The 12,601-nt window shown below is 45.1% G+C and overlaps 1 protein-coding gene across 1 annotated transcript; it reads left to right on the top strand.

Annotated features, from left to right (window-relative positions):
- Positions 1-4,659: 4,659 nt before the first annotated feature.
- Positions 4,660-10,483, top strand: LOC120691418 (serine/threonine-protein kinase ATG1a-like). The gene is made up of 13 exons (XM_039974473.1): positions 4,660-4,978; positions 5,063-5,180; positions 5,267-5,325; positions 5,763-5,827; positions 6,082-6,166; positions 6,244-6,324; positions 6,425-6,524; positions 6,726-6,780; positions 7,524-7,645; positions 7,722-8,062; positions 8,539-8,824; positions 8,896-8,966; positions 9,952-10,483. The coding sequence occupies exons 1-13, from the start codon at positions 4,721-4,723 to the stop codon at positions 10,174-10,176; spliced, it is 1,866 nt and encodes a 621-aa protein (XP_039830407.1). The 5' UTR covers positions 4,660-4,720; the 3' UTR covers positions 10,177-10,483.
- The last annotated feature ends 2,118 nt before the right edge of the window (positions 10,484-12,601 follow it).

The raw sequence follows: 12,601 nt of genomic DNA, 5'->3' as shown, positions 1-12,601 counted from the left end.
TCCATGCAATCCCCACAGATGTAATTACAACCCCCACAGAAACCAAGCTAAATCGGGATCAGATCACGCGCGTGCAAAACCCTAGAAAAAGGGAACGTGTAATCGCCTACTGGATCGGCGAGGGCGGAGGAACTACCGGTCACCGAGCTCTCCAGAGGCGCCCATCAACTTGTGCGGCGACTAGTGTCGACAACGCGCAGGGCAGTGGCCGCCGGTGTGGTCAGCCACGGCCGACACAGGTAGCCATAGCCCGCACTGGGCTCTAACGCTGCCTGGTGCTAGCCGGAATGCCTACGCCACCACGCCTCGCCGGTCACGACGTCCCTTCCTTCTTGTGTGATGCACGCCTGCGGCCCGCACCCCCTCAACTCAACTCCCAGGCTCCCACTAGACCGAGCGCTAGCGGCCTTGGTGGCTGTTTCACCACCGACAAATAGCCTGTGCAGCTCCCGATGACCTCCTCCTTCCCCTCCCCCTCTCGACTAAAGCATTCAACGATGGTACCCGAGACCGGCCGCCTCGAGATCCGGCGGCCCTAGCGGTCGCGAGGGAACAGGTGCGGGATGTTTCAGTTTTTGATAGAAAAAAAAGAATGGGGGATGGAAAAACGAATGGAGGGGGAAAAGGGAGCGCAAGCTAGAAATCGATTCCAACTGTCGCAGGAGGGGGAGGTGGGGGAGCGGTGCCTAGCATTGAGGTCGGGATGATCCGGCGACTCTACACCCTTGATTCATGTTGAAGTCTAGATGCAATGGTAGCTATAGATTTTGATGTTGCTACTTTTCTTAGGTACATTTGCATGGGTGGTGCAAATTCTTGAATGGATACAACAAAGTTTATTTCGTGCTTTAGTGGAGGGATGAATGATAATAATTGATCATCCGATCATCCGGGGTTTTATTTGGAGAGCTTGCTGCTGTATTGCAGTAGGTAAGATCTGAGCGGTTTACTTCGCAGCGATCTTGTTTGGAGCTATTGTAAGGATCGATGGACCAAGAGGGGGTGAATTGGGCCTTTTTCAATTTCTAAAACAAAGTAAAGCAACCTTAACCTATGCAATGCTAGTAGGGCACCAATTCACCAACCGGATAACTAAGCTACCTACACAAGCTAAGAGAGATAAGACAAAGTAAAGCCTAGCAAGGTAGAGCTAAGTTATGATCTCTAAGTCAAGCACATGAGTAAATTGCATGAAAGAAAATGCTTGAATAAAGAGAGTGGACAAGAGACGACCGGATTTTTTCCCGTGGTATCGGTGTGTTGGCACACACCCCTAATCCACGTTGTGACACTCACAAAGAGTCTTGTCACCTCCCAAGTCACCGAGACGAGGGCGCTCACTAAGAGTCTCCGTTCACCATCCCGGCGTGGTGGAGATCAAGACACGTACAATCTTCTTCTCCGGGCTCCCACAATCCTTGGCAAGCTCCGCGAGAAACACCTCGATCACCAAGATCGCCTAGGTGATGCCAATCACCAAGAGTAACAAGCTAAGGCCTTCACTTGAGTAAGAACCGATCACCAAGAACGGATGCACACTAGCTTCTCTCTACTCAAGTCCTTAATCTTGCTTCTTGATTGATTGAATGCACAAGTATGTGAAAGATGAAGCTCAAGGTGGCTCTTGACTATATTATGAGTGTATGGATGTTGCCTGGTGTCAAGAGTGGGCGAAATGACCCATTGGAGGGGTATATATAGGCAGCTCACACAAATAGAGCCGTTGGAGAAAAGCTGCCAGAAAACTGCGTAGCGCCGGTTAATCCGACGTCACTCCAATAGTCATCGTCGGTTTAACCGGTGAATGTAAACTGCCTCTTCTGAAAACTAGCCGTTACCGCTGGGGCAGATTAACCGACGTATCATCGGTTTAACCGGTGAGTGTAGTTGTCCACTGATCAACTGAAAAACCAAGTCTCTGGACAACTGCACCGACGTTAACTCAAACCTATCGTCGGTTTAACCGGTGAGTACAACTTTTGAATTCCTCTGAAAAACCATCTCACTGGTCAATTGCACCGACGTCTTGATTTAAACAGCGTCGGTTTAACCGGTGTATAGAACTTGAAATACCCTGGAAAAACCAACTATGGACTAATGCACCGACGTTAATATCAAACACGTCGGTTTAACCGGTGTATTGAAATTGTCCAGACTCTGCTGACTTCGTTTAACCGACGTATAGAAAATTTAGAGCGTCGGTTAAACCGATGTATAGACTTTTTCTGATTTTGTCTTTTCTGATCTGAGTCTTGAATGAAATCCAAATATTCTTGAGATATAGTTTGAGAACCACTTATTTGAACTTCTAGAAACCTGAAAGACCATAGTGTGCATCCATTTTCAAATGACCATGTCCATGCTCAAGTTACTTAGACTTAACCCCTCTTAATAGTGTGATCACTATAAAACTATAAAACCTATACTAACCTAAGTGTCCTTCTCAACCTTGTGACACTTAGGACTAGAAAGATCCTTAGCCTTGACATATAATTGAATTGAAAACCGAGATCGCCTTTTTGAATAATGAAATTTAGGGGCCTCTTTTGACATATGACCAAATGAGCGATAATGATCTATTAAGCTGCACAAACTCATTAGTCACAATAATGATTGTCATTAATCACCGAAACAAACCTTGAGGGCCTAGATGCTTACAGCTATGCACTTCACGTTCCAAACATCTCTCTCATAGTACACTGCACAGTGCTAACTTGAATTGAGCCTTCCACCAACGAAAATACGACAATACGAAATACAGCAAGCCTTCTACCAACAGCGCAACCTCCGAAAGCAACGCTTGAAATGGCCACGCAACGAACATAGCCACTTCACGGAGCATCTGCGATCGAGAGAAGGGAGAATACGTCTACGAGTAGGTTCCTTCACCCAACACAAAAGCGCTGCTTTAAAAATCGAACAAAATCTTACATATACAAATGCCGGAGCACATGAGGTGAGGAGGATAGTGAAGAAAAAAGTTGACACTTTCCCTGGAGGAGAATCTACCCTCCTTTCCTTTCTAGGCCCGGTTTAGTTGCGGAATTCAAAATTTCAAATCTATCACATTAAAAAAAATTATATGCATGGAGTATTAAATTTAGACGAAATAAAAAAATAAATTGTATAGTTTGTTTGTAAATTGAGAGACGAATCTAATGAGTCTAGTTAGACTATGATTAGACATTAAATTGCTACAATAATTGATCCAATATACATGTTCTAATGATATATTAGTTAGGCTCATTTGATTCGTCTCGTAGTTTACAGAGGAGTTTTGTAATTAGTTTTGTGATTAATATATATTTAATACTTTAAATATGTAAAAAAATCTATTTTTACAACTTTACGCTGTCAGCCCACCCCAAATTTACGTTCGTCAGCTGCCTGCCTGCAGCTGCAGGACAGCGGAGTGAACGCCTCCTGCCCAATCCTTTCCTCCACCTCTGACAAAGGGTGTGGCTCTAGGAACTAGGAAGCGAGCAATGCTACTGTACTAGTGTGCCAGTGGCCAGATATTTATGGGCGCCCCCCACAGGGGATCATCAGCCCGGGAATCCTGCTGTGGCACCAGCTCGGAAGTGGCCTTGTGGCACCGGCATTCATATCAGCCTGAGCAATCAAGTGAAATCTTCTCTTTTGCAGATAGAGTAATTGGTTTCGAGTTATTCGTCTAACGCCTTCAATCAAACAAAAAAAGGGCCTGGGCTGATGAATTCATCCGGTTGTTGAGTGCTACTGAAGTTCTGTCACGCCATCCTGAGATTTTTTTTATTTTTATTTTTACCCAGGGTACTCCTTGGTAATGGCAGGTTACTTATCTTGTGTAGAAAGAAAGTAAAAAAACCACCTTGTTTATGCCAGTAAATAATAACAACTTGCATCTCAATTCCATATAACATCCAACTCGAAGTATTGCAAGTTGACACTAGCTTTCCGTCAAAAAAAAAAGTCGACACTAGCATCCTTCCTGCTCAAGGAGGTGGCACCAAACCCAAATCAAAAGGGAAAAATACTTACTAGAGCCTGGCAAAATGTCAACGACAAAAGATAAAACCGGATCCAGGCCCAGCGCCCTCCATTTTTGACGGCCCAAGCATCTCCTCGCCTTGTACCCATTTCCAAAGAGCAAAAAGGTGCGTGGCGTTTTCACAGCTGCAGCGTGCACGCGCGAGCCCGACTCCCCCCGCACCGCACCCGGGAGTCCGGGACACCACCATCGCGCCAAAGTTTCGTAGCGGTAGCGGCGTTGCCGCAACGCACACGACACGACACCTGTCGCGTCAGCAGGGTACCCCCATGGCCCCATCCATCCGCGGAGGCAACAACTTGCACCACACGAAACCCACCCGTAGAAGACTCCGCGCCGAAAAGCTGCACCCGTGCCCCACGCCCAGGGGCCAGGGCCACGCCGACTCCTCCCCGGGCCCGGCACCGGCTAAGCAAAGTGGACCAGATATTTATCCCTCCCAACACGCTGACTGCCTGGTCCCGCGGAGTTCGAGTCCTACTCGTCAGTGCGCCGGCTGCTGCTAATCGAGGTGGTTTTGCGCGGAGATATCTGGAAAACGATCTGCATATGCGGGGTCGCTGACGTGTGGGGCCGGAAGGATAACTCGAAGACAAATTCACCGCCTCACCGACGGGGGGCACCACCACGCGGGACCCTCTCTAATCTAAAGAACTAACGGAATCCCCAAAAAACAACTCGCCGGCGACGATGGCAGCGCCTGCGAGCTCGGGGGAGGCGATGGAGGAGGTGGAGGTGGGGGGCTACAGGCTGCAGAGTCTGGTGGGAAAGGGCGCGTACGCCGAGGTGTTCCGCGCCGCGCACCGGGTCACCGGCGCGCGCGTCGCGGTGAAGGCGATCGACCGCCGGCGACTCGAGAAGCGCGTCCACGACGGGATCCTCAAGGAGAGGGAGATCCTCAAGAGCATCGATCACCCCAACATCCTCCGCCTCCTCGACACCATCGACGTACGCAATCCCCCTCGAAACCCCCGCGATGGAACTGAGTAGCAGCACGGTTAACGATTTGACACGAGTGAGCTTTCGCTGCAGACGACGGATGTCATGTACTTGGTTCTGGAGTACTGCGATGGAGGCGACCTCGATAAATTTTTGGACAAGCACGGCCGTTTGCCGGTGGCCACCGCCAAGGACTTTATGCGGCAGCTCGGTATGGCCGTAATCTGGATTCGAATTTTTTAGGGGGGAAATAATCTAGGCCTTATTAGACGTTACTCTGTTGTTTTGGATGCGTAGCGGAAGGGCTGAAGATGCTGAGGCAGAGGAACATCGTCCATAGGGACCTCAAGCCACAGGTATTGCCTAAGGACATTTTAATTTGGTCACTTTTGGTTGGTTTGGGCGTGATTTCCCCCTTGTTCCTAGTGTTCATTAGATTTTTTTTTGCCGATTACCCTGATTGGTATCTGGGATGTTTATTTTGTGCACAAAGTGCCAAACTAAGGCTTACTTTGTGACGACGTTGTGGAGTTGAGGACGTTTATTGTCGCTGCTTGTGCAAGTTCCATAATATCAACTAACGTCACTTAAAATGTGTTAGTCCCAATTAATTTCAGTTCTATCACTTGCCAAACCACACATAGGATTGTTCTGTTCAGTCATGCTTGCATTTGATGTCCTATCAACATACACTGAATGAAAGTACAGAATTCCTCACTGTAATTTTTCATGTGTTCATTTGTTTTCACGATACATTATTTACTCCATACTTATCAATATGTGAAATTGGCAGAACCTTCTCCTATCAACCAATGGTGATGCCATTATATTGAAAATCGGCGACTTTGGGTTTGCCAAGTGAGGATCTTCTCCCCCATTGTTGCTTATATTTTGTTTAAATTAAAAGATAATTTTCCCCTTCTTTCGCTCAATGGTTTGATTTCATAAAAAATAAGCTGTTATCATTTCCAGTTCAAAATTATATTGTTATTATTATCATTTCCAGGTCACAATTATGTTGTTATCCTCAACATATTTGCTTCTGAATACTGTATTTACTCCAAGCTTGTTGTCAGTAGCAATGTGTAGTGAAATGTTTGGAATGGTTTCAGGCATGAAAATTTAGCTGCCACAATATGTGGTTCGCCATATTATATGGCCCCAGAAATTTGGCAAGGGAAGGACTACGATGCAAAGGTTTGCCCATTATCTTTCATTAAATTCGTGGATTTTGGAGAACCAAGCAATTAACACTGCTTTAAAAAGCTTTGCAGTCAGACTTGTGGAGTGTTGGGGTCATTCTTTTTCAGCTAGTCACTGGGAAGTTGCCATATCGTGGGATTACCTGTTTCCAGGTTTGCTACTCTTAATATTGAGTAATTAGATGTTCTTGTATGTATGACCGCAATACATGTATCCGCCAAAACTAATGGTTGCTCAGTTTTCTGAACACAGCTGCACCAAAACATCCTAGCTTCTGATGAACTTAACTTCCCTTCAGAAATTGAAGCCGATTGCATTGACTTGTGCAGAAGACTCTTGCACCGTGATCCAAGTGAGTCTTCTGTTGCACTTTACTTTTTGCTTGTGCAAGCAGGCGCGTGTTAACTGGTTTATCCTATGCAGCAGTTTTAGTTGGTCATTTATTGTTTTATGTGTAAGTCATTTTTTATTGGGTATAAGTCATTTGTTAGCGTTGAACGTTTGGTCTTTACTGATTAGATAATGAGGTTAAAATATGCTTTTGGTTTTGCAGGGAAGAGAATAAGTTTTGACGAATTCTTCAATCATAAGTTTTTGGCAACAACAAGGTCAACCCTTTATTCTGGTGGTAGTGTTCATCCATAATTCCATATGCAGTGTTGCATCATCTAGTTAACTAGTTTGTTTTCGATGAAGATGCTGATGGTTTAGCTTAGCAATACCCTGTTGCCTCTATGCGCAGTTATCCTTACATCAATGCTGAAATAGTCGCCCCAACAAAATAAAGCATTCCCCACTAGTGATGCGGTGTGTGCGTACATAATTTCAGTGATGAACTCAAATGGTAGTGGAGAGAACTAGTGGGGGGGGGGGGGAATACATCAGGTGCTCATAAATAGTGCATATGAGATACATGTATGCACTCGGTTATCTTTTTTCTTCTGTTCTTGTGCCCACAAATGAATTTGACCTTAGAATTATGATGGTGCACTGCATCATATTTAGTTCATCACTGATGTTTGTTTTCAATTATTTGTAGAATACTGCATTTTATAATTTTGTAATGGGCTTAGAACTCGTATATGCAAGAATTCTGTAGTCTTTCTGAGCTGTTGGAACCAGCAGTTTTTCCACTATTTTTTCTGTTTGTATGGAGTAGTTTCGGTTTTATCATGTCATATTTCCTCATGCTTTAAAGCTTGCAGTGCATATACTTCTATAAATGAGAATACTGCTCATTTATGCAACAATCCGGCAGTTTTTTCTAGATTTTTCTGTACCTTTGGAATAGTTTTGTTTTATTATGTTACATTTGCTCCTGTGACCAAGCTTGCTGCTTATGCCATTTCAGGAAATGTGAGCTTATCCGTGAGTCCCATCATGCTGTTGATTTAAGGGACACATGCCAGAAAATCACCTCTCCTGTTGTCCTAAAAATGAAACCTGAAAGCGTGGAATCAAAAAAATCGAAAGGTACATCAGACTATATCTTCGAATCATACACCGTGTGTTCTTCTTAGGTGCTAACTTTGTATGTATATGTTTATAGTATTCGATTCTTGGGAGTGGATCGAACGAGAATATGTGCTCGTTCCGGTAAACTGTACTTCCATGGAGATGCTGTCTTCACTCGAGAAGTCGACAAAGGATGATACAGGTACAAGAAATTCCGGCTATGATAGGTCCACTGGCAAAGGTTCTGTTCAGAATCAAAACAGAGACTTTAGCCACAGAGTTATTGGTGTACAAAACCATGGGTGTACTCCAGTGCCTGCTTCCCATGAGTCAGCCAATGTGGAAGATAGAAGAGGGAAGCCACCTGATTGTTTTGCAAGGCTTCATATTCTGAATCAATATGTTCTTGTTCTTACAGAACTTGCTTGGGAAAAGGTGCTACTACTGCCATACTGGAAAATTGTGCTGTGATCCAAAACATGATATTCATCTTCATTCTGGCTTATTGTGTTTTTCAGAGCATCCGTCGTATTGCGCTTTTTCCAGTTAATATTCTCTTGCGGGTTCAGTCTCAGTAATTTCTGATTGTACTGTATTTTCTTATGTAATGTCAAAATTGCAGCTTTCCAAAAAGATAATCTTGCCCTTGGCAATAAATACTTTTCAATGTATGTCACTATCGAACAAGCCATCTCTTCTCTTTTTCTTGAATTTCCATTATGTGGATTTTTCCTACAATATTTGTATCAGACCAATAATTCGATGTTGTAATGTTAGTCATTTCCAAATTTCAACACAGCAATACCCACTACTCTATGGAACAGTTGTAGCAGTCGTATATTTCATTTCACAACTGTGATATGTTAGTACTTCCTTTTCTTATGTGTCTCCACATTTCTGTGTTATTGCAGCTTTCTAAGGGGTTGTATCTGGAGTCACTGTCAATTGAGCTTCTATTATTAGCTATCTGGAAAGAGGCGCTTGATGCGTGCAGCTTAATGGATGCATCACATGATGGAAATTTCTCTGAATCTTCTACAGAATATGTCCTGCCTAGGAGTGATCATTCATCTCCGAATGCGGCGCGAGGATTGGACTTCAGTAGACCTGTTTCTGTTCGTTCGTGGGTTGAAAGTGGGTTCATGAAAGCATATGATCGTGCCGAGAAGATATCACATATATTGCGGAAGAGTTATGGTTAGGAACAATGATATTTTCTTATCGCAATTCAATATTGATTCTTAATTATAATCAACATTGTTTTCCAGATAACACTGAGATGCCCGATGCAATGGATGTCATATTCAAAACTGCTTTAGAATATGGGAAAAGTGGTGCGGTAAGTATCTCTATCTGGATTTATCTGTTCATTCTGTCGAAATCTGTACAATATGGATGGTACCTCAGTTACCATTCCCATGTACACATACAAATACATAAAAATTGAGCATGTACACCAAAATCAGGTAAATTTTTCAAATGAAGTAACACAAATCAATGCTGAAGATATGCCACTGGTGGTTTCATTAGTTACCGCTAGTTTGAGGCATGTCCTTTTTTCCCCAACGGAACCACGGCAGGCGATTGCTTGCCGGAATTTCATCGAAATGCACATTCAGTGCATTGTAAAATATGAGAAGAAGAGAAAAAAGAGTAAGGCCTGTTTTTTTAGGGGGCTTCTAATAAGAAATTATCATCAATAACAGAAATGAGTATACTTGTTTATATCTCCATGAAGAATGAAATGGTTCTTCTACAAAGAAACGAACACGACCATTACCAGCCACTCAGCCAGAGCTTGCTCCTTTATGGAACTCAACCAGTGATAAACCATGCGACTCCCTGCTTCCTGAAGGCAATTTGCGTTCTTTTTTTATTTAACAGAAGCCGGCAGATAATGCCAGTGTATGTATTAATAGAGAAGAAGTGAAGTACAACATAGCAACAAGACAGCACGAATCCGGCAGATTTGCCTTCATTTTCAGTAGAATCCATCTGATATATAATAATCATATATAGATCTGCCTCCTAGGAAAAAAAGTTGTGTTATTGTTCATCACATGTAGGGGTGTTAATTGGTGACCCTTAGGTGCGCCTCCAACCCTCCTTAGTTCAAACATTTTGTACTGCTTTTCCAAAATGAGATCTTATTTTTAAGTAGTAGTATAAAATTTTGAACAAAGAGGGTTGGAGGTGGACCTAAGGGTCACCAATTGACACCCCTAATCACATGAGAACCTGCTTTGGAGTCAAGGGCTGTGTATTTTGTCACTTATCAGTTACAGTCAGTACATTTTATTGACTTTTTACTTTATTGTTTTCAGGCGAATGAAGTTTTGGGATACCGTAGTAAATCAGCGTCGCTATATTCAAAATCTATCATCTTGCTCACATTCATATTGCAAGAAGCACCTACGTTGCCACTAAATCCTCCATTTTCCCCTTCACAGTCAGAGCAACAACGCATCCATAGCTACATAGCTAATTTGAAGAGCCATATCTGCAGTGCTCAGGTTGCGGGGCAACAGCAGAGAATAGTTCATAACTAATTTCCGGCATCATGGCTAAGCTTTTTGTCCTCCATACTGTTTTTGTCTAGGGAGGTGTTCAGTGTATTGGTGACATCTGATGTCATGAACTCTTGTATATATAACATTATATAGTTGCAGAACGCCATGGTCCATCAGACCATCAGCCATTTCTTTTGCACATAACACTTAGTGAAGCTCTATGGTAGCCCCTAACTGCTTTGTGCAAAATGCTGAGGTGACCTAAAACTTGTACATGCTTTATGCAAAATGTAAATAGAAACTGTTTCAACACTTCTTTATAATCGTCTAGTCTCCTTTCAAGTTTTGGAGCTCCCAATGTGTATCTATTCTGCAGCAAGTATAATTCCTTTTACATTACATCATTACATGGGTGTCGTCCAGCTGCCTGCTTGTCTCGCAATGGTGCCAAGCCTGACATCACACATTTCCGCAGCGCTCGCTCTTTCCTGATGGTACGTTGCAAGCAACCCCATTTACAATTACCGCACATCTGAAAGTGCCGCGTCCATCAGCAAGCAAGAATGTTTGTGTTGTGCTTTTGGCGCGAAAGAAAAAAAGCATGGAAGAGGAGGGCACGGGAGAGCCTGGGCAAGTGGTACCACGCTCTAGCATAGCATCTCGACTGCCCTGCTGGGCAAAATGTTCCCTGTCGTGCTAATCCCTTTCGCCTCTTTGTGTTTGTTGCGTAGTTCCGCAGCGAAGACGAAGGCGATGCTTGATTGGTCCTTGGTCCTCCTCAGCAGGCAGGAGGAGGATAGGAGATTTTCACCGGAGCAGGCAGAGCTCAGCCCAATTAAAACTGGGCGGTACCGCTTGGTACTTGGAGGGGCATGCATGGCTGGCTGTATCATGTCACCAGATCCCGCCGGCAACCGAAACAAATCTCCCCAATTATTTCCCGGCCGCCGCATGCGTCCAGTCATGCTCACGCACCATCATTCATTCCAGTCCAGCCTTTCGACTCCGTGTCTGCATCTGCTGTGGGTCTGCTCTGGATGAGGGCAACGTGACAGCTGACACAAGACAAGGGTACGCCGTATGGGTATGGTTAAAAAAAAAGAGTTTGACAACAAGTCAAAGAACTTAGACCTCACCTGTGTGTAAAACATCAAGAATAAAAAGGTAATTTCTTACGCCGGATACGTTGTTTCGCGTCTCTCTGCGTGTGCGTATTGTGCAGTGCAGGAGCTCTCCACCGTGGCGTTTCATGCTACGGCTGAGACCTCTCCACCGTCCCCATCAGGAGACCCCTGGCCTGGTGCTATTTCATTGGAAATGGTGTCTGTGAGCCTCTGTATGTGCACGGCCGTCGTCTCTACTTGCTGTCACCTGTAATATGCCTTTGGCCTTTGCACGACTCCTGCTTTGGACCAGTACTTACGTTCACGTGTTTCTGACTTGCTAAGCTCGCTCGCACTCGTAGGAAGGCCGGTAGCGTTATAGTAAATTTATTCACGCGGTTCGTTTGGCTTGTCAGCCAACCAATCAGCAGTACTGTTCTTTCATACTAAATCAGTATCAGCCATTAGCTATCAGCCAGTCAATAATATTGTTCTCTCATAACAAATCAGCACCAGTCACCAGCCACAGCCAAGCGCATACATCGAATTATAAACTTGCAATTATTCAGACCAGATGGCTGAACTCTGAACCCATTGGACACAAGATGCTTTTAGCTAGTTCAGGGCTTATCATCAGGCTGCTCATCGAACTCCTTTGTGAATTGTGACTCCGTCCTTGAGTTTTGAACTGACCAACGCACCAAGCTGGTTGAACGGAACGGCCGTGTTAGGAGAAAGTAAGTCCGAGGTCCGTCAGGATTCAGGAAAGGTATCGCGAATCCTGCATCGGGCAGTAGCGCGCACCCTGTGGTCAAAAAGGCTGCAGTAGAAGAGAAGCACAGGCCGCAGGCAGAGTGCAAAAATCGAGATGGAAACCCCATCCCATCCCTGTATCTATCCCACCGTCCATCGTCCAGCTCAGCGCTCGGTGAAAACATGGGCAAGTGAGCGGCGTGTGGGCACTGGGCGGGCGGAGGAAGGAGACGACGGGAAAACGCTGGCCGGAGGAAAAGGGTTGGCTTGGTTGCTTCGGAGAAGATCCACAGACCAGAAACAGACCGAGATTTGGCTCATCTCGCAATCACCACCAATAATGCGATGCGAGGGCGAGCGATCGATCTGCCGCGCCGAGCTCGGCCAGCCCACCATCGATCTTGTTCTGTGGCTGTGCCCGGGCGGCGAGGGACGACGGAGCGGGTGGGAATGGGATGGCATCACCTCGCCGCGCCCACTGTACCGGGGCCCGGCGACGCGGCCTGTGCGAGCGTGCCACCGCGACGAGACCATGCAATGGCTGTACCACTTGCAGCGAATTTTCATTCAGTTTAGTAAAGCTCGCTCCGGGCATCACGGCCACAGTA

The sequence above is a fragment of the Panicum virgatum genome, chromosome 9N (genome assembly GCF_016808335.1).
Source record: "Panicum virgatum strain AP13 chromosome 9N, P.virgatum_v5, whole genome shotgun sequence".
Lineage (NCBI taxonomy): Eukaryota > Viridiplantae > Streptophyta > Magnoliopsida > Poales > Poaceae > Panicum > Panicum virgatum.
Note: the sequence above shows the minus strand (reverse complement) of the source record. Positions and strands in the feature narration are given on the sequence as shown.

What these genes read in the sequence shown, in the direction of transcription:
- LOC120691418 (XM_039974473.1), top strand. Translation starts at nt 4,721, where the DNA reads ATGGCAGCGCCTGCGAGCTCGGGGGAGGCGATGGAGGAGGTGGAGGTG. An exon ending in GGAAGGACTACGATGCAAAG is followed by an intron (nt 6,167 to 6,243) that starts GTTTGCCCATTA and finishes AAAGCTTTGCAG; the next exon opens with TCAGACTTGTGGAGTGTTGG. An exon ending in TATATTGCGGAAGAGTTATG is followed by an intron (nt 8,825 to 8,895) that starts GTTAGGAACAAT and finishes ATTGTTTTCCAG; the next exon opens with ATAACACTGAGATGCCCGAT.